This window comes from Odocoileus virginianus, chromosome 25 (assembly GCF_023699985.2).
Source record: "Odocoileus virginianus isolate 20LAN1187 ecotype Illinois chromosome 25, Ovbor_1.2, whole genome shotgun sequence".
NCBI classification, from domain to species: domain Eukaryota; kingdom Metazoa; phylum Chordata; class Mammalia; order Artiodactyla; family Cervidae; genus Odocoileus; species Odocoileus virginianus.
The window spans coordinates 17,914,769-17,936,572 of NC_069698.1; the positions used below are offsets into that span (position 1 = coordinate 17,914,769).

The window sequence follows — 21,804 nt, forward strand, 5'->3', positions numbered from 1 at the left end:
AGCACAGCGAAGAGTCAGACACTCCTGAAGCGATTTAGCAGGCAGGTACGCAGGCAGGATATGAAGGAACCAGCGCTGTGGCGATGGATATGGTAAAATGTGGTCTGGTTCTCGTCATAATGTGAAGGCATGTTTATAGAGTACGCTGACGGATCAGTTGTAAGGTGTAACTGAGAGGAGTCAAAGATAACTTCAACAGCTTTAATCCGATAACGTGGAAGGATAGAGTTGTCATTACCTTGAAATGGGAGGCCTTTGACGTGCTGACTTCATATTCACCATGGCCAGGCATGTAGCAGTGATGGGCAGCAGTATTTTACTCAAAGGGTTTCGAATTTCCCCTTGGTGGTTTGAAAAAGACTCTTAGGTGCTATATGGACAAGTATTTAGTAAATGATATCTTTCTATATACAGAAGTAAAGTCCTCTTTTCAAATATATTTTAGGTAAAATAAAAACTGAGGCTTCATTCAATTGAGCATACTGCTAAATTATGACAATTCAAGTAGTGTGTAATTGAAACAAAATCCCTGGGAACATGCAGTTATTTACTGAAAATTGGGAAATTCCGTAGCACTGAAAAGAACTGGGTTCAAATTCTCTTTCGCCACTTAAGTTAGATAAGTGAGAACAGTTAACAAAATTCTTGTTAACACTTTATTCTTCTATAAATAAGGGTAATAATGCTCAAATTACAGGGCTGCTCTAAGGCTTAAGTGTTGCCCATAAAATACACAATACAGTATTTGGCAAGAACCTGGTTCTCCACATTTGGTTGCTACTTTAAATAATAAACATAATTTTGTGCCTATTCAACACTTCCTGGGGCTCTTATAGCAACCCAAAGGTATGCACAAATAAATACAAAACATCTAATGCCCACCACATGTGCTAAGTCGCTTCAGTTGTGTCCAACCCTTTGTGACCCTATGGACTGTAGCCCACCAGGCTCCTCTGTCCATGGGATTCTGCAGGAAGAATACTGGAGTGGGTTGTCAGGCCCTTCTCCAAGGGATCTTCCAGACCCAGGGATCAAACCCATGTTGCTTATGTGTCCTGCATTGGCAGGCGGATTCTTTACCACTTGCACCACCTGGGAAGTCCCCTCAGTTCATTTAAATAAGAAATAACTACTGACGGTATAAAAATGGTTATTATTTAAATATGTATAAAATGCTTCTTAAGATCTCATACAGTATACTAAAACTTACAGCAAATAGTTATTTAAATACCAGCATTAAAAATAAATAAAAAATAAATACCAGCATTACACCTGAAATGCATATAAATTTTTGAATTTTCTTAAGTAGGTTCCAGGAAGACAGACTCTTTATCTTCCAACAGTGTATATGAAGATTGACCTGGATGAAAAATGGTGGATGTTTCTTTATATGTAGTTCCTCTAGTAGATTCTTTTTTTGAAACTCATTTTAACTTTTTAATAGAGAGTGAGTAGTAACTTTAAACTTTCACTGTGTGTTGTGCTTTGCTCACTTGCTCAGGGCTCAAACCCAGGTCTGCACTACAGGCAGATTCTATATCATCTGGGCCACCAGGGAAGCCTTATACAAACCAGGCATATTCAAATGAGATACAATTAAACTACACATACAACTGTCATTTAATGTGAATATAATTTAAAGTATTTTATTTCTTTTTCTTCTTTGAGTAGAAATCTTTGGGATAGGGTACTGTTTTTCTTGGGAGGGGGCATCACATAACAAAAAACAATCACAGAGTTTTAAAAATGCATCTTCTAGTAATAAAAAAGATGAAGCTATTACCGGTAATTTGGTATTATGTGTGAATTCAAAATAAATGTGTCCTTGGGTGGTTTCACGGAGCTGCTGATGCTTACTGAAGTCTCTTGGCAGTTGGCCTTGCCTCCCTTTTCTTGGCCAAACTAATCAATTTCATGCTGGTTTCTTAAAACCTTTACGATCTCCTACTAAACTCCTTGAAGATAGTAGCCACATCTTAATCATCATTTTATCCACAGTGCACTCAGCACAGTGCCTGCCTCATAACGAGTGCTCAGTCAATCCTTAGGGAACTGAAAAAAGCAATTTAGTAATTAAACGTATTACGAACTGCCAAAGAAAACCAAGAGTTAACTAAAAGTTATTTTGATCTATAAAAGTACATTTGTTGCTAAAGTTAATTAATTAATTTGTCCCAGAAGTTCATTAATGATATTACTACCAAGTATTGATCATTTATAGTACCAAACACTGTAAGTGCTTATGTAGGGAATTATTCTTGTCTTTAACACATCTCCGTGGAGACAAAATCCTTATTTAATAAATAACACAGTTAAGAGTAAAACTATCTAAATTCAAATGGTTTATAAAAAAATGACTTTTTTCTCTCAGATCTATCAGATCTCATACACTTTTCAGAACTTACTCTTTCTAGAACTTTATATTCTTCTTGAGATATGTATACACACATAAACATATAAACACAAAAGCACACATATACAAACAAAACAATAAGTTGTTGCAAAACCTAGTTCTTTATCTGGCTGTTTTACATTGGGACTTTAATAAACATCTGTCTTCTATCTGCAATAATAAGAATTTATGAAAATAGCTTAGAATTGGAGACATATCTCAAATAAGATCGATGAGATTCATTATTGAACATTTCAGAAATAAGGACTTTAAACCAATTCGTCTACTATATTAATTCAAATTGAAAAAGATGTGTGTTATATTTTAAACCTTAGTCCTTTTCTGGGAGTTGATTTTATATTAGGCAATGTATTTCAGGTGTCAACTATGACACTCCCTCTCATTTAATTAGTCCTCACAAAAACCCTTATGTGTATTAAGGTATCCTTGTCAAAAAGGAAGTAAAGACTTAGTCCAGTCCCTGCCTTAAATTTACTTTAAAGCAAAATTAGGAGTGAATGCACAAACAAACCAAATTTAAGAATAAAAAAAATCTACTCACTTCACTATAAAGTGGCAACACCTAGATTTACAACTGGATTTTTGAAACTGTCCTGCAACACTCTGCTTTTCAAATACTGCATTTTTTTGGAAATCATATTTGTTTCAATTGTAAGCAAGTACTGGACATTTTCCCCATGAAAACATGATATATTTTGCATCAGTGTAGTTCCCTAGAATATAGGGAATAACTAGAAAGAAACTTAGAAGTTATCCAGTCCAACTGTTGATTTCAGGAAGGAGATAAAACAATAGCAGTGATAAAAGTGACCTACTCATGGCCCAAACAAGAGTGGGAGCAGAGAGGAGTATTCATCTCTGTTGATATACATTCTAGAACTCTTCCTGCCCTGACATAGAGCTCCACTTTAAAGCTATTTCTTGGACAAAACTATGACAAGACACAGATTTTTCTTTCCGAATGTTTGTTATAATTACTTTTTTCCAACTGGAATGAAAATGAAAACCAGTTTGAGGTTACTTCTTGATAACAAACTGTCAAGATAAATGATTTTAAATTAACATTGACTGGTAGTAAATGCAATCTTTCAAAGCTACTTTAGAAGAGTTTTTATTGTTTGGTTTTGGCAAGAAGATTTGGATAAATAACTTTCCAATAAGAATTCAGATTTAATTTCTTATCAAGATTGTTCAAATTACCTGAATTTTGATTTCAAAGAAAAACAATCAAACTATCTATGTTCCAGATAGTCATGAATTACAATAATATGGTAACCATCTTTACAGATTTATTTTTTCAGTCTTAGTTATGCAAAGCCATAGGGGAAAAAGAAAAATCCTAACACTTTGGAGAAGGAACTTTGGAGAGGTAAAATTATGGGCAAGACATTTAACCACTTATAGTCATAAAATTGTTATCAGGATTAAATAAGATAATTATGTAAGAGACTATAGTGCAGTGTTAATCATATCAAGAGGATTTAGATCAGTAATTATTACTGGCGAACTGAGGTAGAAAATATGAGTTTCCCATTTTTTGGCCTCAGCATTGTTTGGTTTAGTATGAATATTATAGAGTCTCAGGGCCTCAGTACACGGGGATGCCATACATAATAATTCTTTTAATTTGAATACTTATCACAGCAATTTTATAGCAGATGGTGATATAGTCTCCTGAGGAAGGGATGATTTTTTTCTCCAATTTGGACAACGGTGCTGTACAGATAGGATTATAAAGTGAGAATGCTGGGCTACATGATAGTTATTAACAGGGAGATAGTATTTTTGAAGATACTGAAATATAATTAAGAGTTTATAAAGAAAGAGTTTGACTAGTGGTAGTAGGATTTTTGCTTTGAACATCAGAGCATCTTTTTCTTCTAAGTATTTGCATTTATTCAATTTCGCAATTATTTGCACATATTGCAATTATTCACGAAGGATCATCTATATTTAGCTTAACTCTAGAGGGGTAGAATATATTTAAAGATAAATTATTATCTTCATAATTTGTGTTTTGATACTAGAAATTCTTATTTTGGGGGAACAATAACAATAGAAAGATTTCTATCAAGTATGTATTTTTTCTTTTGCTCTGGGAAAGATTCAGTGAATACAAAGTTAGCATTAAATGGTTATTTCATCTTTTGCAATTTTTTAAAATAATTTGAATCAATTTATTTATTTATGTGTGTCTGTGTGTTTAGTTGCTAAGGCATATTCAAACATTTGCAACTCCATGGACTGTAACCCACCAGGTGCCTCTGTCAAAGGGATTCTCCAGGCAAGCATACTGGAATGGGTTGTTATTTCCTTCTCTAGGGAACCTTCCCAACCCAGAGACTGAACTTGCATCTCCTGCATCAGTAGATTCTTTACCACTGAGCCATCAGGGAAGCCCTCAATTTTTATTTTTTAATTGAAGTATAGTTGACTTGTGATGGTTCATGTGTACAACAAAGTGATTCAGTTTTATATGTGAAAAAAGGCAAAATGGTTGAATGAGAAGGCCTTACTGAGAAAAGAAGAGAAGCCAAAGGCAAAGGAGAAAAGGAAAGACATACCCATCTGAATGCAGAGTCCCAAAGAAGAGCAAAGAGAGATAAGAAAGCCCTCCTCAGTGATCAGTGCAAAGAAAGAGAGGAAAACAACAGAATGGGAAACACTAGAGATCTCTTCAAGAAAATTAGAGACACCAAGGGAACATTTCATGCAAAGATGAGCACAAGAAAGGACAGAAATCGTATGGACCTAACAGAAGCAGAAGATATTAAGAAGTGGTAAGAATACACAGAAGAACTATACAGAAAGATCTTCATGGCCCAGATAATCACAATGGTGTGATCACTCACAAAAAGCCAGACATCCTGGAATGCCAAGTCAGGTGGGCCTGAGGAAGCATCACTATGAACAAAGCTAGAGAAAGTGATGGAATTCCAATTGAGCTATTTCAAATACTAAAAGATGAAGCTGTTAAAGTGCTGCACTCCATATGCCAGCAAATTTGGAAAACTCAGCAGTGGCCACAAGACAGGAAAATGTCAGTTTTCACTCCAATCCCAAAGAAAGGAAATGCAAAAGAATGTTCAAACTACCACACAATCGCACTCATCTCACACGCTAACAAATTAATGCTCAAAATTCTCCAAGCCATGCTTCAGTAGAACATGAACCATGAACTTCCAGATGTTCAAGCTGGATTTAAAAAGGCAGAGGAGCCAGATATCAAATTGCCAACATCCACTGGATCATCGAAAAACCAAGAGAGTTCCAGAAAAACATCTATTTCTGGTTTATTGACTATGCCAAAGCCTTTGACTGTGTGGATCACAACAATCTGTGGAAAATTCTTAGAGATGGTAATAGCAGACCACGTGATCTGCCTCCTGAGAAATCTGTATGCAGGTCAAGAAGCTACAGTTAGAACTGGACATGGAACAACAGACTGCTTCCAAATCGGGAAAGGAATACGTCAAGGCTGTATATTGTCCCCCTGCTTATTTAACTTATATGCAGAGTAAATCATGAGAAACACTGGGATTGAGGAAGCACAGCTGGAATCAAGATTGCTGGGAGAAATATCAATAACCTCAGATATGCAGATGATACCACCCTTATGGCAGAAAGTGAAGAAGAACTAAAGAACCTCTTGATGAAAGTGAAAGAGGAGAGTGAAAAAGTTGGCTTAAAACTCAACATTCAGAAAACTAAGATCATGGTATTTGGTCCCATCACTTCATGGCAAATAGATGGGGAAACAGTGGAAACAGTGGCAGACTTTATTTTGGGGGGTTCCAAAATCACTGCAGATGGTGACTGAAGCAATGAAATTAAAAGACGCTTGCTCCTCGGAAGAAAAGCTATGACCAACCTAGACAGCATATTAAAAAGCAGAGATGCTACTTTTTCAACAAAATTGGTCTAGACAAACTATGGTTTTTCCAGTTGTCATGTATGGGTATGAGAGATGGACTATAAAAAAAGCTGAGAGCCAAAGAACTGATGCTTTTGAACTGTGGTGTTGGAGAAGACTCTTGAGTCCATTGGTTGGCAAGGAGATCCAACCAGTCCATCCTAAAGGAAATAAGTCCTGAATATTCATTGGAAGGACTGATGCTAAAGCTGAAACTCCAATACTTTGGCCACCTGATGTGAAGAACTGACTCATTGGAAAATACCCTGATTCTGGGAAAGACTTAAGGCAGGAAGAGAAGGGGATGACAGAGGATGAGATGGTTGGTTGGCATCACCGACTCAATGGACATGAACTTGAGCAAACTCTGGGAGTTGGTGACGGACAGAGAGGTATATATATATATATATATATACACACATATATATATATAAAACGTATATCTATATATAACGTATATCTATGTCTCTGTGTGTATGCATTCTTTTTCACATTCTTTTTCTATTATAGGTTATTTCAAGAGATTGTGTATAGTTCTTGTACCATACTTTGTTAACGCTAATGCTTTAGATAACAGCATGTTCTCTCCTCTAGCTGGTTGTCGTTATTTCTGTTCTTATAAGCACTTTTTAGAAGTCAGCAGGAAAAGAGTAACCATAATTCTCTAGACACAAGTCTGCTTCATTCACTGTAATTGTATTAAAGATCAGAAATGAAAATGGGATGTGATTTCAATATAGATCCTGGAAGCCCCCAAACTGTCTCCACTTGCTTGTTTTCCATACAATTGTGACTTTAAGTTCACATAAAGGTTCTGAATAACTGTCAGGACAATATACGGCTGTGCTTTTGTTCAGCTTATTGCTCATGCTGCAGATATGTAATATGCCTCTGTACCAGGGTGTGATGGCTGAAAGGCATCATTAATGTGTTAAATGATGTGGAAGGCTTCAGGCACACTAGGACACATCACTGCAGAATGATAGTCCCAGATGCACAGGTCTCTGCTTTGATTTCAAATCAGAAAGAGAAGCTAAGTTACCACACAAGCAAAATGCACAATGGAAATTACAATGTATATATTCACTTGCTATCTTTGGGCTACATTCAGACCTCACTTGTTTGTTGTGAGAAATAAAAGGTAAGGCTTCAGTTCTTAGGGTTTATTAATCACACACATGAAACAACAAGAAGGGGATTCATCAGAGTTTGTTACTGGAATCTTATTTTCTCTATTTTGTAGCTGATTTTCAGTATATTTTGACTTTCTAATTTACTATACTGATGCTATAAAACACCTTCCTTCATGCTCAGTCAGAAGGCATGTAGATGGTCTGATGTCTACTTGCAGGGTACATAAATACATAGCAGCATACATTTTTATAGAGGCTATATCAATACGTGTCCATACTTTAACAGCAGATCCAAGCTGTAAACTTTTTCCACTCTTATTTTGAAATGTTTGCTGCTTCAGCACTTCTAAAGCCTGCTTGGCTGTCTTTGACACAAGATATTCCTCTGTCATATCTATAAATGCTTCTTCTAAATCCCAATAGAACAACAACGTGGACAGAGGAAGTAAACTCCAGAATAAAGAAGATTTTAAAATATCTGCTTTATTAACAAATAAAAATTTGACTAGCTTCTAAATGTAGCCAAAGTGCTCATTTCTGAAATGTGCATTATTTATTCAAGATATATTAAACTATTGCTCCTATTCATAGATGCTGTTACCTTGTTCTGTGAAATAGCAGGTAACAAACATATAGGCTAGTAAGCTTTAAAGACCTTTAGAGGAAGTGAGCTAATATGTGTGCTTGAGGGTCAAAAAATGTATTGGCTGATTTAAATTGTACCAGTAACAAAGTTCTAAACTATAGTCCTAGAATCACAAAAAGTAAAACAGAAAATTTATGAGTGGATTCCCAGTTCAGCCCCTTTATATGATGGATAGTAATTTTTAACTGGAAGAAAAGAGATTTGCCTTTGATTATTAAATTAAGTAGGCTTCCTTGGTGGCTCAGTAAAGAATCCACCTGCAATGCAGGAGACCTGGGTTTGATCGATGGGTTGGGAAGATCCCCTAGAGAAGGCAATGGAATTCCACTCTAGTATTCTTGTCTGGAGAATCCCCATGGACAAAGGATTCTGACAGGCTACAGGCTCTGGCATTGCAAGCAGCTGGACCTGACTGAGGATCTCAGATATGCAGATAACACCACACTTATGGCAGAAAGCAAAGAAGAACTAAAGAGCCTCTTGATGAAAGTGAAAGACAAGAGTGAAAAAGTTGGCTTAAAACTCAACATTCAGAAAACTAAGATCATGGTATCTGATCCTATCACTTCATGGCAAATAGATGGGGAAACAGTGGAAACTGGGACAGGCTTTATATTTTGGGGCTTCAAAATCACTGCAGATGGTGACTGCAACCATGAAATTAAAAGACACTTGCTCTTGGGAGAAAAGTTATGACCAACCTAGACAGCATATTAAAAAGCAGAGATGTTACTTTGCCAGCAAATGTCCATCCAGCCAAAGCTATGGTTTTTCTAGTAGTCATGTATGGATATGAGAGTTTGGACTATAAAGAAATCTGAGCACCAAAGAATTGATGCTTTTGAACTGTGGTTTTGGAGAAGACTCTTGAGAGTCCCCGGGACTGCAGGAGACCCAACCAGTCCATTATAAAGGCATTCAGTCCTGAATTTTTATTGGAAGGACTGATGTTGAAGCTGAAACTCCAATACTCTGGCTGCCTGATGCGAAGAACTGATCCATTGGAAAAGACCCTGATTCTGGGAAAGATTGAAGGCAGGAGGTGAAGGGGATAAGATGGTTGGATAGCATCACTGACTCAATGGACATGAGTTTGAGTAAGCTCCGGGAGTTGGTGATGGACAAGGGAGGCCTGGTGTGTTGCAGTCCATGGGGTTGCAAAGATTCAGACATGCCTGAGCGACTGAACTGAACTGAGTGACCAAGCACATTAAGTGGATGTTAGAGGCTATCCTATTTAGAGCCAAAGCTAAGAATGTTTTCCTTATATCAGGAAGTTTCTTAGATGCTACCCTTCTTTGCATAAAGTAATGGAGCTTCAACAGGAAATCTAAATAAAATTAAGTCAAGCCTTCTGTTTTTTAAATAATATTGTTTACCAGTCGTGTGTGTGTGTGCATATGTATGTACTCATATATAGAACTCCAGTAGGATAAATTGGAAGAGGAGAGACAAGTCCATTTACTCCAGGGAAGTACAGGAGTCAAGATAATCTTCATAGAGGAAAATAATAAACTTAAATGGGACTAGAAAAAACATTTAAAAAATGCATGCCTGGAACAAAAAATTCAAAGTTGAGGGATATGTTGAAAAAGAAAATACTGGAGTGATACCAGGACCCAGAGAATGGGGGGACAGCTTTTTCAACTATTGTAAACTGAGTGAAATACAATGGCATTTACCTCAGCCTCATGATAAGTATTTAGTCAATTGTAGGACTGCAGGCAAAAAAAATTTTAAGACTTATGCTACTTTAATGTCAACAATCTGGCAATCAAGAATCTAATAGGAAAAGATCAAAGATTCCTAAAACTTTTTTTTTTGGTGGAATGTAGGGCAAGAAATTTTTAAATGCTACTTTATATTTCAGAATTATAATTGCAGATAATACAAATACTCATTTAAATCCAATGATGTAATTCTTTCACTATAATTTAGGCATTCACATGTGAAGAATTATATTTATTGACAATGTTTCCTGCTCTTTTTAAAATTAAGCTTCTTAAAACATATTGAATGAGGTTACTCTTCACTCATAATATATTTCCATTCACTATCCCATTACCTACATACCAGTTGCTGGGCCTTCCTTGCATATCCAACCTGATATCCTTTTATCCTTTAACAAGATCCATCTTCTCTTCTCAGTCTAGACTTCCTAATACCCAGGAAACTCAATTCCTATATATGCATGTCCTTTATTTTTTCTATTTTTCAAAGTACATCTAAACTGTTTTCTACAAAGTTTTTCTAAAATCCTTTAATCACCACTTCTTACTCATTTCATTATATAGTATCTTCTGCATTGAAATATACTTGTTGATCCATTAACCCTTTTTACAAATTGCTCAGTGGAAAGAGGCTGCTGAGCAACATGATATTCTGCTTTTAATTAACACAGTTAAGTCAAATTTCCTTTTATTTTGGAATCTCAAAATGATTAAAGGAGGACTATTATATTTCATGGCATTGTTTATTTATAAAGATTATGACAAAGAACCTTAAAATCTTACACTAAGTGTGGAGAAAAGTATGAATATCCAAAACAATTCAAAGGAAAAATCAGTAGCATGGAAGTACTTCATAAATGTTAAATGTAGAAGATGAACCAAAGATGACCCTTGAAAAAGTGTTAGAAAGTGGTAAACTGAGGAAAATGGCAGTCCCAGTAATAGAGGAAAAAAAAAAACTAAGGCGAGAGAGTGGTTTGAGAATCAATGTTTTCATTGTTGGATGGTGGACATTTCCAGTAATCAATCACTCATTCAACAATAAAGCATTTGAGTGAATACAGGGTGATAGAAGGCCCTGTCTGAAGTCTGAGAATCACAAATGTGAACATAAGGCAAGTCCAAGGCACGTGTGGTCCATCGTGTCCGACACTTTGCGACCGCATGGACTGTAGCCAGCCAGGCTCTGCTCTCCATGGGATTTCCCAGGCAAGAACCCTGGAGTGGGTTGCCATTTCCTTCTCCAGGGGATCTTCCTGACCTAGGGATTGGAACCACGTCTCTTGCGTATTCTGCACTGGCAATCACATTCTTTACCAGCTGAGCCACCAGGAACTCCTAAGACAAGGTCCAGGCCTTTATGAAATCCACACTTTTCCTAACAATTGCATTCACTTTAACAGAAAGATGCAAGTAGGAAATTATAACTGGTTCTCAGGAGGGCACTTTTGTAGAGTGAGGACAAAAAACCAGACTGGACTCTGAACAAGAGAACAAGACAGAAGAAAGGATTACTTTACAAAAATGTCTAAACTTAGTTTGAAAAATAGGAGAAAACAGGATAAAATCACGGAGAGTAAAACCATTTGGAATGTGCACCCGTGTGTGTATGTGTGTGTTTGAGTGTGTGTGTATTGTTATTGCAGATGCTTATGGAATTATTGGTATCTTCCTCTAAGATGAAAAAAAAAAAACAAACTTGTGCAACATAAAAGGCAAAGACAAAGAGCCAGAAGAGTGTTTGTCTACAATGTTAGCAGGGGAAGTGATTTGCTTGAGGGCACACTCTTTAGAATCAGGAGTCAATGGGAGTTGGTGGGTACCAACAAGACGGATAAGAATTAGAAAAGCCAGTGAGAGAGTATTTTATTTTCCCTCTTAAACTTTTTGGTCTTAGTAAGTCAGGCGGTGTAAGCAGAAAAACACACTCCTGTGTATCTCTTCCACTTGTGGTCACCGAATGTGTGGGGATTTTCTCTACACCAAGCAATCTTGCAACACCAGTTGGGTGTCCTATGATTTAATTTCAATTCTGACACTAAATACCCAGAGTTTGCTTCACAGGTTAAGGGCTTTAGTCCTACAAGATCTCCCCAAACTCCCTTTCAGATACTAATCTCAAGTCTAGATTTTATTGTGCTTTTGGCCCACTAGGTATAAATCAGAGGTTTCCATGACCCACTATTAATGTTCAATTAATTTACTAGAGCAGCTCACAGAACTTAGGAAAACATTTTACCTCCTAGATTTACACTTTATTACAAAAAGGAATGCAATTTGGGGACCGCCAGATGAAGAGATGAACAGGGCAAGGTACTGGGCAGATAATTTCAAAATTTTCTCCAGACATGTTACCTAACAACATATCTACCCAGAAATTCTCTGAACCATGTCCTTTGAGTTTTTAAGGAGGCTTCATTACATAGGCATGATTGATTACCTCATTGACCAGTGATGACTAAACTCTATCTCTGGCCCTCCCTTGTACTGTAACAGAGATAAAACCAGTCAATCCTAAAGGAAATCAACCCTGAATACTCCTTGGAAGGACTGATGCTGAAGCTGAAGCTCCAATACTTTGGCCAGCTGATGCGAAGAGCCAACTTATTGGAAAAGATCTTGCTCCTGGGAAAGACTGAAGGCAAAAGGAGAAGGGGGAGGCAGAGGATGAGATGGTCAGGTAGCATCACCAACTCAATGGACATGAATTTGAACAAACTCCAGGAGATGGTAGAGGATAGAGGAGCCTGGAATGTTACAGTTCATGGGGTGCAACAGTCCAAAGAGCTGGACATGACCTAGCATCTGAACAACAATAAGCCCCTCCACCCTACTCAGAGGGCAAAGTTGAGGAGTGGAGTGGCTAAAAGTTCCAACTCTCTAATCACATGGTCAGTTCCCCTGGCAAATAGCCACCACCCTTAGGGGCTTTCCAAAGTGAACTTCCAAATTTCACCTTATTAAGGTAAACTCAACTATGACTGAAAGGGGTTTTTAAAGTATAACAAAGTACCCTTTATTGCTCTTATCACTTAGGAAATTCCAAGAGTTTTAGGAGTTCTGTGCCATAAATTGGGACCAAGACCAAATATATATTTCTTGCTATAAATCACAATATCTCAGAGGGAAAAATCATCTGTGTAGAATGAGGGAGTAAGGGATAAGATTAAATTTGGGGAAGAATGGAGATGATAAATAAGTTCTGTTGCAGAATACCCCTAAGAAACTCTGTGATAAATGACTGAGAAGCAAAGACTAAGTTTACTGTAGGTGGCATAGGTTATGGCAGATATTCCTAGGAAAGTCCCCCCCCTCTCTCAAAGACAGCATTTCTTTTTGTAGCTATATGGCATGAATTATAGAATGACAGAAAGAACATGAGAATGAAGTTGAAACTGGAGTTGGATTTGGAAGCCTTAAGTAGAAGTTTGATAGCTTGATTAAAAAATTGAAAAAGCTTCTTGGATCTCAGTGTTTACAAAATGGGGGTAAGGTGGATCTCAAAACTTGAAAGCCAGTATATTGTCTTTAGTGTCCCCTCTTCTTGTCTGAGATTGTTACATGCTATAGGATAGTGGGCAAAGGGCAGGTTCTATGATGCAAGTTGAGAATAAACAGACAAATATTCCACTAGTGGAATGACTTTTCCAGAACTGAAAGGTAAATACACTCATTCAAAGAAGTAAAAAGTAGTAGCAATTTACCCCAAGGTATAACTTTACAGATTTTTGTTCTGTAATCTGCAGTTCTTTCTGTGCATGTTTGAGTGATGGATTCACAGGTATAATCTTTATGTAGAGACCATGCTTTTTATCTCACTGACATACTTTGTGAAAGTATTAAGAGCTGGGAACTCATGTCCAATTTACAACATAATCCTCTACAATTTAGAAGGTGCCTTATCGTGTGGGTATCACATGGCATTTACAATGTAATCAAGAGAAAAATCAACAAATTCAATCTCACAAACTAAATTAAAAGGGACACATTCACGTTTCCCCTTTATAGCCATGTCAGAGATAGAGAGGATAGGAGGAATTTAAACACCAGGCATCATAGCTGTCATAGCCATATCTTTCTAGAGTTAGGGAGCTCATTTCTCAGGGCTACAAGTCCATTAACCTTCACAAGAGCAAAAATAAAGCAAAACAATGAAACACTCTGGAGAACTGGCATTGCTTCTAATCTTGCTTATATATCTCCCCGTAGGGATTTAACGATGGAACAAAGACCTCTTCTTACCCAAGCACAAAAATGACACAGACTATCAGAAATAAATATATACAATGCCTCATGGTACATGTTGTAGACATATTTGTGATTTTTCTGAAAAATGAGAGTAGGGTTAGGAAAAGTAACTGATTTCATTCCTGTTGAATCTTTGTCTTACCCAGTGATTTGTAACTGGGAGGGCCAAAGTATCAACCCCATTTATTTTTTAAAGTCTTGGCCTGCTTTTGGTTGCCACTTTACGTAGATTCATTCACTGTAAATATCTGGAACTATTAGTTTCCTGATAAATGCATTGTCAGAAAGCCAGAGGTCAATGATAAGATAGGAAGCAGGCAGCGCTTGCTTGTTTTTATACATTTCTGTTTGACTTGGGAGATAATTATAACACAGATTGATGCTCCTATTTTAAACAAGGTAGTAAATCAGAGTAAAATATGGGATTCAGGAAAGCCATTTGCCACATAATTATAATTTCTTAAAATTCCTGCATTCATTGAATATGAGAAGCTGTAATCATGTGATACATAGCAACAACATTACTCATCTATTTTTTCTCTCATGGAGGACAGTTAAATAAACCTAAGTTACAAGTCTTTAAATATTATTAGTTACAAAGTTTAAATATCACTAACTGAAGCAAAACAAAAGCGTATGTTGCTTGATCTGAGATCTACCTTCTAGTGGGAGAGATTACAAATTCAGTAAGGAAGATTAAAATAATGATTAAGTGCACTTGATTAAAAAGTCATGTCTTTTCCACAAATAAACTTTATTTATCACCATAAGACAATGTAATATTATAAGAATTTCATCAATATAGGAGATTAGAAAAAATGTGGGAACAAAAGAGGGGTTTAGAAGCAGAAAGAGACACATTTAAACATGGACTCTGCCAGGGGTTATATTCAAAACACCTGTCTACTGGCATGGCAGGGACACGGAGCCTTCAAGTTGGAAGAGTTTCAGCACAGGGATCTGGAGGCCTCTCTGCTGCCGGGATTTATCATTCTGGTTGCTGGATTAAGGGAGAGGAAGGGGGACCTGAGGTACTGATATAGAAATGCCTCTAAGATTTATCCCTTGATTGCTAGATTATGGGATAAGAAAATGGGGGCCCTGATATATTGGGTTTAGGGGCTCTCTCAAGGTACTTGAGGAATTAACAAGTACAGATGCATTTCTATGCTCACCTACAGAAGTAACTGTCCCTGCTTCTAACCAGTGTGGACATAAGTACACAATTTTACCCACCAGCAAAGTCATACTTGTGCATACTTGCTGGCTATTAATCCTGATGATATACTACTTTTGTACTTTGGTAGTTTAGCTAAATTCCCTGAGTCAGACAAGTGAAAGAAAGTGACGAGTTCCCCGGCTAGTTATTTGGCTGCTTTAAGACCTCTTCTAGCTGATAAAATGTAGTCATCTTTCTTTTCTCATTCCTTCTGACATTCAGTATTCATATCTTCAAAGCAAAGAACAAATCTTGCTTGAGAGCTGGGGGACTTCCATAATTTAAGCCAAATGCAGAAAAGAAGCTGAGTTTACATTCAACCCTAACTTCCAGCTCAGGGAGAGTGCCCCTGGGAGCAGACATGAGGGTCTGTAGTTCTGGTTGAAGCATCCTCAGAGTGCCACCCTTTTTCTTCCTTTCCCCCCATTTTGGCTCCAATGTTTCTTTGCTTGCATACAAATTATACAATAATATCTCTGAATTGAATTGCTTGAAATGTATCTCTAATTATGCTATCTTATGGCAACAGTTATGCACAATAAATATCTATCAGCTTAATTTTGTGCGAGCATTGTTGATTTCATTTTGTTCATTCTTCCTAGTTATCACCGTTGATAAACAATTGCCTTGTTTTAAAGGGATATCACTGGTGAATCTCTGTATATCTACAAAGTGTAACTCTTCTATGTATTTGAGAGAATCACAACTAAAACCCCATCAACAATTCGGGACACCATACTGTTAAAAAAACCATAATAAATAAAATCACAAAAAGAAGATTTAAAGAGTGATCAAAGATTTAAAGAGTGATCGAAGATTTAATTAAAGAGTAAATTTACAGGATTTACTAACTGTAAAGAAAAGAGAAATGTTGTGGATATAAGGAAAAAGTGAGACATTTGTGTGCTCAATTTTTCTATTCTACATTAAAAGCCCTTTGCTTATGATCGGGCAGTATAGCTATTCTTTTTGATTAGGAAAAGATTGTCAAAGGAAAATACAGTTAGTGAAATCACCAAAAAATGTATACCTGGAAATTTTTTATATCAGTGATTAAAACTGTTTTCCAGCAAGATCTCTTTTTAACAGTTTCTCCTCAAATTCCACATTTTTAATTTTAAGATACAAATTGTGCCTATTAAATAAAATGGATTTGTTTTCTTCCTTTTAATTAATCAGAGAGTTTTAACTGTCTGATCTATACTACTCAGAGCTTCTGGGGAGCATAAAATAACTGATCAACTATACACAGATCTGATAAAATTACAACTAAGTTAAAAATATTTATAGCTTTAAATATCTTGTATATGCTCTTCCAAGCTTGAGCCAATGTTCTGTTTAATTCTTGAAAATATGGAAATGTTGCAAGGAGCCCCACAAGTACTATCTCCAGAGCTCCAAATATTTAAAAAGCTTTCAAATTGTTAAGCAGTGGATTAAACTAGTTTAAAATCATGTAACAAATATGATTTATTTTCACTCTGAAGAATGAAATTGAGCTAGTTAATGTACCATAACTGTCCAAAAGTGATAGAATATCCTTTTCACATCTTTTTCCGCCTGTCCTTTCTTCCACTCTTTTCTGTTGAAACTGTTACTTGGCTCTGAGACGGCAGGAGAGGACGCGCCCAGCATGTACTCACCAGCCTGGTTAGTCGTGATGCTGACTGCAGCAAACTGCCTTGGTGGTGAGCTCAGCTCTGACACCCCGTTAACGGCATCGATCTCAAAGGTGTAGTTAGTGTGTGCCAGGAGGTCGGTCACTGTCACCGTGGTGTTGGTGAGTCCAAACTGTCGAGGGAGGAAGCGGACATTTGGACTGCATGGCTCACACTGTTTTACATTCCACCCACATTTTTTACATATGATGTTGAAGGTAACATCTTTCCGGCCTCCTGTGTCCAGGGGCCAACTCCAGTCCAGGATAACCGAGGTCTCGTTTATATTAGATATCACATTTCTTGGTGCAGATGGAGGTCCTGCAAAGTAGTTCAACAAAGATTAATGAGCCTCACGTTGGTTTTCTACTACAAGGGAAATAGATAATTTACAATGGAACTGAAAGAGGTAAATAACCATCTTGTCTTTTATTTTATACTTTTAATTCGTCCTTAGAGGATCTGGGAGATTATAGACACATGGATTCCAGAGGACTGTCCTCCCCAACCTATGAACGGGGGAGTTTGGACTCCAGGTTGAAGATGCATTCACAAAGTCCAAGGAAGGAATCTACTACTAAATTCAATGCCCTTGTGAATAGTTATGAAAACCTTAGTATTAGTTTTATAAATCTTAGTTCTTTTTCCCTGTGACCTATGACCAACACATAACAAGAGGGAATAGAAAAATAAAAACGCAAATCCCATGCCTATAACCTCCCCTACCCTGTCAAAATAATGCAAGATCTAAAACAAGATATAGAATTTTTTTTTTTTCCTTTCTAGGGGTCCTGTTGTAAGAAGTGATTTAAAAACGAATTCGTTCTGTGTGATAAATGTTGCGTTTTTGGTGAGCCAAGCATGAAGAGTGAAGCAGAGAAAGCTTTTAATTTGCACATGGAGAACAGAAGGAAATGGGCCAAATGCGAAAAACAAAAACAAAACACAATAAGAAGAAAAAAGTAAATAAAACAAACATGGAGGCATGGGTTGCAGCAAAACTACTCACGGGTACAAGCCATGGATGGGAGGTCTTTGTCTGCTCGGAAGTAATTGTTTTCACACCTGCAGTTCACTGAACCGTCTTCGTGAGCAGAACTGTGAGGTGGACACTTCGCACACTTCATATGACCGTCTGAAGCCTTGTAGAAACCTGGTCGACAAGCTACAAACAAAACGACTCTTTTAAAATTCTGTGATGAATTTGAAAGTGGATCCTTGAAAATACATCAGACAGATTTCAGGAGGCTAGGGCATGCATTTATTATGAATACAACCCATTTTTTTTTTCCCTCCCAGAAATCACAGAAGCAAATAATGTGGCCCAATATAGTTTCTCCATGTATATGTTTGTACTTGCACCAAATGTTAAGGGGGGAAAAAAAAAAACCCACAAGAGTTAGATGATTTTGGCACTAGAGTGTGATGAAATTTCCAGTTCATGTTTTCACAGCTTTGCTTGGCATTGGACCATTTGTGGAGAAAATAAAGCAAAGCCATGTCATCATGCAGCCATTTCCTTTTTAAACATGATGCAATGTGCACAGTCTCTGCTCTGTAGTTAGCACTGTATTACACACCCACTTGTTTTCTAATCAGTTGATGTGTAAACAATTTTATGCTCACGCATTGTAAACTAAAGGAAGAAATCAAGGCTTCGTCTATATTTTAAGATTCTTTATATACGGATCTCCTGATCTATGACATTTTTGTTCTCTCTTGACGGTGTCATCCCTTAACTTCTCTGGTAATGGCCTAAAATAAAGATTTTAATATATTTCCTAATTTGTATCTCAAATACACAGGGAGGTATAATTTCTATTTAAACTAATATACATGTGAATATTTACTAGATTAAAGCTTTTAAAAATAATCATGTTATCTTTCTTCCTGGTAGTATCTCTGAATGATGTGTGTTTCTTTCTTTTTTTTTTTTAGTTCAATGAACTGGTTACCAGATATTGATTTCAGCTGCCCATTTAGAATTCACTATCTCTACAACTTTAGAGATAGTTGTATCTCTAAATGTCTCCATTATAGTCTTTTCATTTAATCTGATATAAAATTTAAAATGTACTGTTTGGTTCATTTTCGTAATTACAGTGAGAACTGAAATATAGCAAAAATCCTAACAAAAATCCCTTGACATTCCTTTGAAGAAGAAACTCAGGATCTTTAGCTTTAATTTCTTCTAGATCATCTTTGGAAGCCAGTAATTTCTTAAGTCTGTAAAACTCAATTTAAAAGCTATACTGAGATTTGATGGCTTAAAGCACTTAGAGAATAGACCCTATAGACTATCTTTATGATTGAATTCCAAATTGTTAATATCAACTTCATATTGTGAATAATAGGTTATTTACCTTTAAATAAAACCTGTATGAATAAATCTTAACTTTTATAATCACTAAATGCATATTGAAAGATAACATACTGTATAATAATGTATCTTCCTACTGAACACTTCTTGGGATATAGCACTGCTGAGGAAAATACATTGACAAGGCAAAAAATTAGAATAACTTAAAATAATAGTCCTTGGGTAGAGAAGATCCCCTGGAGAGGAAATGGCAACCTATTCCAGTATTCTTGCTTGGAGAATCCCATGGACAGAGGAGCCTGGCGGGCTACAGTCCATAGGGTCAGACATGACTTAGCAATTAAACAACAAACAACAAAATGATATGACAGTAATCATTAATCTAGTTTTATTGTTTTCGAATTCCTACTAAGAATGGCTGCTCTAGGATCATATTACATTAAATTGAATAATTTTTGGTTCTATATTGAGAGCCACTCAAATAGGGAGGCCTGGCATGCTGTGATTTATGGGGTCACAAAGAGTCGGACACAACTGAGTGACTGAACTGACCTGAACTGAACCAAACTTGAGTGAGTGAAGTGAAAGTTGCTCAGTTGTATCCAACCTTTTGCGATCCCATGGACTATACAGTCCATGGAAATCTCCAGGGCAGAACACTGGAGTGGGTAGCCTTTCCCTTCTCCGGGGGATCTTCCCAAGCCAGGGATCAAACCCAGGTCTCCCACATTGCAGGCAGATTCTTTACCAGCTGAGCCACAAAAGAAGCCTTAACCGAACTTAGATTAGGATTTTAAACTTTGAACATTGTCCTTAAACACTGATTAGGAAGGTCCCCTCATATCTCCTGTTATATTGTCTCAGGGGGAAATGATATAAAGGCTAAACAAATTATGCATTTAACTTCTGGTTTCAATTTAGCTCATCACTGAGTGCCTCTGAATTTGCAAGAGGGCTTTGCTGAGTCTCTAAAAGATTAAGTTGCAGTGTTCCAACCTACTTTGTTGTTTTGTTTGCTTGCAAATTTATCTCTTTGTTTTTGTTTGAGTCTTTTATGGTTTTTACAACATTTAGCATCAAGGTATTCACTAAACAATCATTTTTTGTTAATATTATAAATGGCTATGTATGTGATACTTAAAGGACAAGACAGTCATATAATCACTTCTTAGCTACAGCACCACAACACAGAATTTCTGGTAGTATTGAAAGTAGCTAGTTATTAAGCCTAGAAGTTAAGAATATAACTTGAGCTAATAACCAGACTTGATCTAATTTTGAGTAAATAATAACCTTGGAGATGAGAATAGTAAAAGTAGGGTAGGTAAGATGTGTTAGTCGCTCAGTCCTGTCTGATTCTTTGTGACCCCATGGACTGTAGCCCACCAGGTTCCTCTGTCCATGGAATTCTCCAGGCAAGAATACTGGACTGGGATGCCATTCCTTTCTCCAGGGAATAGTCCCGCTCTAAGGATGAAACCCAGGACTCCTGCATTGCAGGTAGATGCTTTACCATCTGAGCCGATGCAGTTTAATAAATGTCTGTTAGTCATTAACTTTTGTCCAGGCTCCTTCTTAGTCTAAGATACTAATTTCCCTAATTTTGTCCATTCCAAAAATGCCTTTGCTATGTGAAAGCAGGCAACAGAAATTTACAGAACACAGGCCACCTGGAGTAAGTATTTCATTCTGATTGAACTGTTGGAAGAAACACACAGAAGAAATCCCATTTGAGAAAGATTATGAAAAGACAGTAGGAGTTGGCCTATAAGAAGCATGATTAAATACACAAATGGATCACAACATGAAAAGATAAACCCATAAGTAGAGGAACATGGTGGGCACTGTTGGTTAAGTACTCAGTATCCCAATCCTGTTTTCTGATTGTTAATAGATTCCTGATTTTGTTGAGAACTGCGTTCTGCCAAGTACTCCCTAACTCAGATTTCATTTCAAATTGGGGTGGATGGCCAAAGTTATGGTCAAAGAGATGGCTAAAGAGATACAAACAGAAATCTGATGAAAGCTTTCAGTTTCTTTTCTAGCAAGATGATTCAGAGGCCCTGAAACCACTCAATCTGCATTATTCTAACTTTGATTATGGGCATAATGGTTACAGGAGACACTATGATATGAGCCAAGAAACTTAGAGAGATGTATGCTCTGCTTTTGCTTACCAAGCAAGCACCAATCTCAAGATTTCTTATAATGTCTGAAAAGGAACACCCTGTTTTTTGTCACTGTGGTCAAGCTTTCTTTGTCTTGCAGCAGAAAGCATTTGTAAATGATAAAAAAAGACAAAGAGAATTCAGTTGAGATGTATTAATTATACAGAATCATAGCTTAATGGAACTAAAAAGATCCTAAGAAAACACAATGGTCAATCTCTGTGTTTTACATCTGAAAATCCAGGATGTTTGGTGGCACAGTAAGGGACAGATTCTGCACCTTCTGGAACTTGATAGCTACCTGAAATTAATAAGTGATAGGATTCAACCATCTATTTACAGATATTCATTGAAGG

General features: G+C 36.8%; 1 protein-coding gene across 2 annotated transcripts in view; it reads right to left on the bottom strand.

Annotated features, from left to right (window-relative positions):
• The window catches only part of EPHA3 (EPH receptor A3), a 392,317-nt gene that overhangs the window by 121,130 nt on the left and 249,383 nt on the right, over nt 1–21,804 (bottom strand). For both annotated transcript variants that reach the window (XM_070455042.1, XM_070455041.1), the window contains exons 4-5: nt 17,970–18,125; nt 16,946–17,281 (exon numbers count right to left, since the gene is read on the bottom strand). In XM_070455042.1, the coding sequence (XP_070311143.1) occupies nt 16,946–17,281; nt 17,970–18,125 (492 nt within the window). The remainder of the gene's footprint in view (nt 1–16,945; nt 17,282–17,969; nt 18,126–21,804) is intronic.